The sequence below is a fragment of the Apium graveolens genome, chromosome 2 (genome assembly GCF_009905375.1).
Source record: "Apium graveolens cultivar Ventura chromosome 2, ASM990537v1, whole genome shotgun sequence".
Lineage (NCBI taxonomy): Eukaryota > Viridiplantae > Streptophyta > Magnoliopsida > Apiales > Apiaceae > Apium > Apium graveolens.
Genome location: NC_133648.1, coordinates 296,856,622 through 296,859,514, shown reverse-complemented (window position 1 = coordinate 296,859,514; position 2,893 = coordinate 296,856,622). Strand labels below are relative to the sequence as shown.

At 40.1% G+C, this 2,893-nt stretch overlaps 2 protein-coding genes across 2 annotated transcripts; both read left to right on the top strand.

Moving 5' to 3' along the window:
• Positions 1-425: 425 nt before the first annotated feature.
• Positions 426-2,212, top strand: LOC141702391 (uncharacterized). Its single transcript, XM_074506086.1, has 3 exons — positions 426-743; positions 1,048-1,220; positions 1,303-2,212. The coding sequence occupies exons 1-3, from the start codon at positions 426-428 to the stop codon at positions 2,210-2,212; spliced, it is 1,401 nt and encodes a 466-aa protein (XP_074362187.1).
• A 345-nt stretch (positions 2,213-2,557) lies between these two features.
• Positions 2,558-2,893, top strand: LOC141702388 (uncharacterized). The gene has a single exon (XM_074506083.1). It carries the CDS (start codon positions 2,558-2,560, stop codon positions 2,891-2,893), a length of 336 nt encoding a protein of 111 aa, XP_074362184.1.

The following is a 2,893-nucleotide window of genomic DNA, read 5'->3' as shown; positions in this document are numbered from 1 at the left end:
GGCGTGAAAATCATATTAGGCCTTCTAATGAGGTGGCTGGGATTATGGTCGGTGAAATGGATGAAATTAATGGGTCTCTTGATTTTATAATCGACTCTCACGTCAGAGGACTGGAGAGGATTTCTGACATTCATCTGAAGCTCATGGCTTTGCAGTAGCCCTGCTATTTCCTCATGGCTGTGATGTTTTTTATAAAAAAATACCCTTTGGCAAGGTGGTTGGTGTGTAGGAGAAAAAAGCAGATGATCACGATGAAGGAATATTATTCGTATAAGTTCCAGGTGCACACAAATCAAGGTGTGTTTCTTTATTTATTTTAGTTTACCGTCTAATATTACTATTTTATTTGTCTTAGTTTATCGTATAATATTAGTGATTTTTGACGTTATGCGTCTATTGATTATTTAATTTCTTGAGTTGAAGCTATGACACCGCGTTTGGGTGGCCGTCTTTACCAGCAATATGTTGTTGATGCTTTTTCCACAATTGAACAAGCATGGTTGTGGTGGTTTCGTACCAATCAGACCACTTTGTGGACTGAGTTGTACAATAATATACAACAGTTGGTGAGGCGCGGTCACTCGGAGTCATCTAATATAAGTAAAGGATTTATTCTTCCTTTTGGATTTGTCGGGTCACGGAGATATATGCAGCAGAACTTCCAGGATGCCCTTGCTGTTTGTCATTGTATAGGACACCATGATATTTTCCTTACAATAACTACAAATCCATTATGGGATGAGGTTTTTGAAATGATGAAGCTGTTGCCCTAGTGCTCGCCGCAGAATTCTCCAGATGTGATGGCGCGTGTCTTCAGGTTGAAGCTTGACCAGCTGATTGACGACATTAAGGAAAAAAATTAATTTGGTACATCCCTAGGGGGTAAGGTTTAAAACTATGCTTTGACAGTGATTTTTGGAGATATTGTTTCTGTAGGCCTCATATTGATGTTATGCTTTTGTGGCAGTAATGTATGTAGTGGAGTTTCAGAAAAGAGGGCTCCCTCATGTGCATATGTTGGTATGTCTGGATTCTGCCTCGAAATAGGATATGCAGGCAAATGTTGATAATTTTGTTTCTGCGGAAATTACTGATCCAGAGGTAGACCCCGTTGGTTATGCTGCAGTGACAGAATTCTTGCTGCATGGGCCTTGTGGGAAAGAGTGGCCAAGATCTTTATGCATGAAACAGTTTAAGTGCATGAGACACTTTCCAAAGAGGTCAACCTTCTTTTGTTCTATATTTTACTGTGTCGCAGTTATGCACAATACCTTTCATCACCTAATACAATATATTTTATAGGTACTTTAAATCGATAACATTTGACCAATCAGGGTTCCCCATCTATAGGCGGAGGAAGGCAAAAATAACAGTCAAGCGGGGTAAGGTTGATTTGGATAACCAATGGGTTGTTCCTTACAATCGTGATCTTTTGGTCAAATATCAGTGTCATATTAATATTGAAATATGTGCTCATGCACGTAGTCTTAAATACCTTTTTAAGTATTGCCTTAAAGGTCATGACAGGGCAACAGTGCAAATTAGAGTCTGGAATAGAAAGTTAAGCGTTAGAGAGGGGATGGATGTGTATGAGGATGAGATAAACTCATACTTTGATGGGAGGTACATATGTGGGTGTGAGGCTGGATACAGGGTGTTTAGGTTTAGTATTCATTACAGGTCCCTTGCAGTTGAGCGCCTGTCATTTCATTTCTCGGGTAGAAAACCATGTACATTTCGTGCCAGTGAGCCGTTGGCAAAAGTAGCCTTTGGGCAAAGGAAAAAGCGCAGTCAGCTAGAAGCTTATTTTGCACTGAATACAAGCAATAATAATGTTGTCCGATTTCTGTTTGATGAAATACCCCAACATTATGTCTGGAATGATGTGGACAGGTTGTGGGTTCCGAGAAAGAGGGGAAACCAAATTGGAAGATTGGCCTATTCGCATCATATTTCAGGAAAAATTTGGTTTTTGCGTCTTTTGTTGACAAAAGTGCGCGGTGCAACTTCATTTCAGTCGTTGAGGACTGTAAAAGGAAAGGTTTGTGCCAATTTCCTGGAAGCGTGCAGGGATTTTGGACTTCTTGATGATGACAATGAGTGGCATCAGGTCCTCACCCAGTGTTTTGAGAGTGGATTCCCCCATCAAATTCGTCAGTTGTATGTACACATTATGGTTAACTTCAAGGCGGCTGATCTGAATGCTTTGTGAAATGATCACTGGGTCAACATGGTTGATGACCTTGATAAGAAACAATGGTACATAACGGGTAATCCATATTTAATCCTCAATGACAAGCATCAACAATTTAATGCGCTTACAGGTAGGTTACTTTGTTTGTTTTAATCTATGTCATGAAATGTTGGTGTCTCTATGTGTGGCAGTTTTGTGACTTATATTTATTTATTCTATATCCTTGCAGAGATCCACAATATTTTGAAGAGCATTGGGAGGTCCCTTGAGGATTATACTCAACTGCCACAGCTGCCGCACAATCATTTGGATTGCGGTCTCAACAATCTCATTATTGAAGAGACAAGCTATGATATTGCATAAATGGAAAGGGAATTTATGGACATGTACTCACATTGTAATACTGAGCAGTTGGAGGTCTACAACGCTATTATGCAGTCAGTTGACAAGAGAGAAGGGGGCAAGTTTTTTTGTTATGGTAGCGGTGGTTGTGGTAAAACCTTCTTGTGGAGAACAATTATTTCCAAGCTAAGGGCTCGCTGTGATACTGTTCTTCCAGTAGCCTCATCTGGGATAGCAGCCACTCTAATGCCTGGAGGTCGAACTGCGCGTTCAAAATTTAAAACTCCTATTGTTCTTGATGAGCATTCTATGTGCTTGATATCTCGTGCATCATATATAGCAGAGTTAATAAAGTGA

What these genes read in the sequence shown, in the direction of transcription:
- LOC141702391 (XM_074506086.1), top strand. Translation starts at nt 426, where the DNA reads ATGACACCGCGTTTGGGTGGCCGTCTTTACCAGCAATATGTTGTTGAT. An exon ending in CAAATCCATTATGGGATGAG is followed by an intron (nt 744 to 1,047) that starts GTTTTTGAAATG and finishes GCCTCGAAATAG; the next exon opens with GATATGCAGGCAAATGTTGA. An exon ending in ATGAGACACTTTCCAAAGAG is followed by an intron (nt 1,221 to 1,302) that starts GTCAACCTTCTT and finishes TATATTTTATAG; the next exon opens with GTACTTTAAATCGATAACAT.
- LOC141702388 (XM_074506083.1), top strand. Translation starts at nt 2,558, where the DNA reads ATGGAAAGGGAATTTATGGACATGTACTCACATTGTAATACTGAGCAG.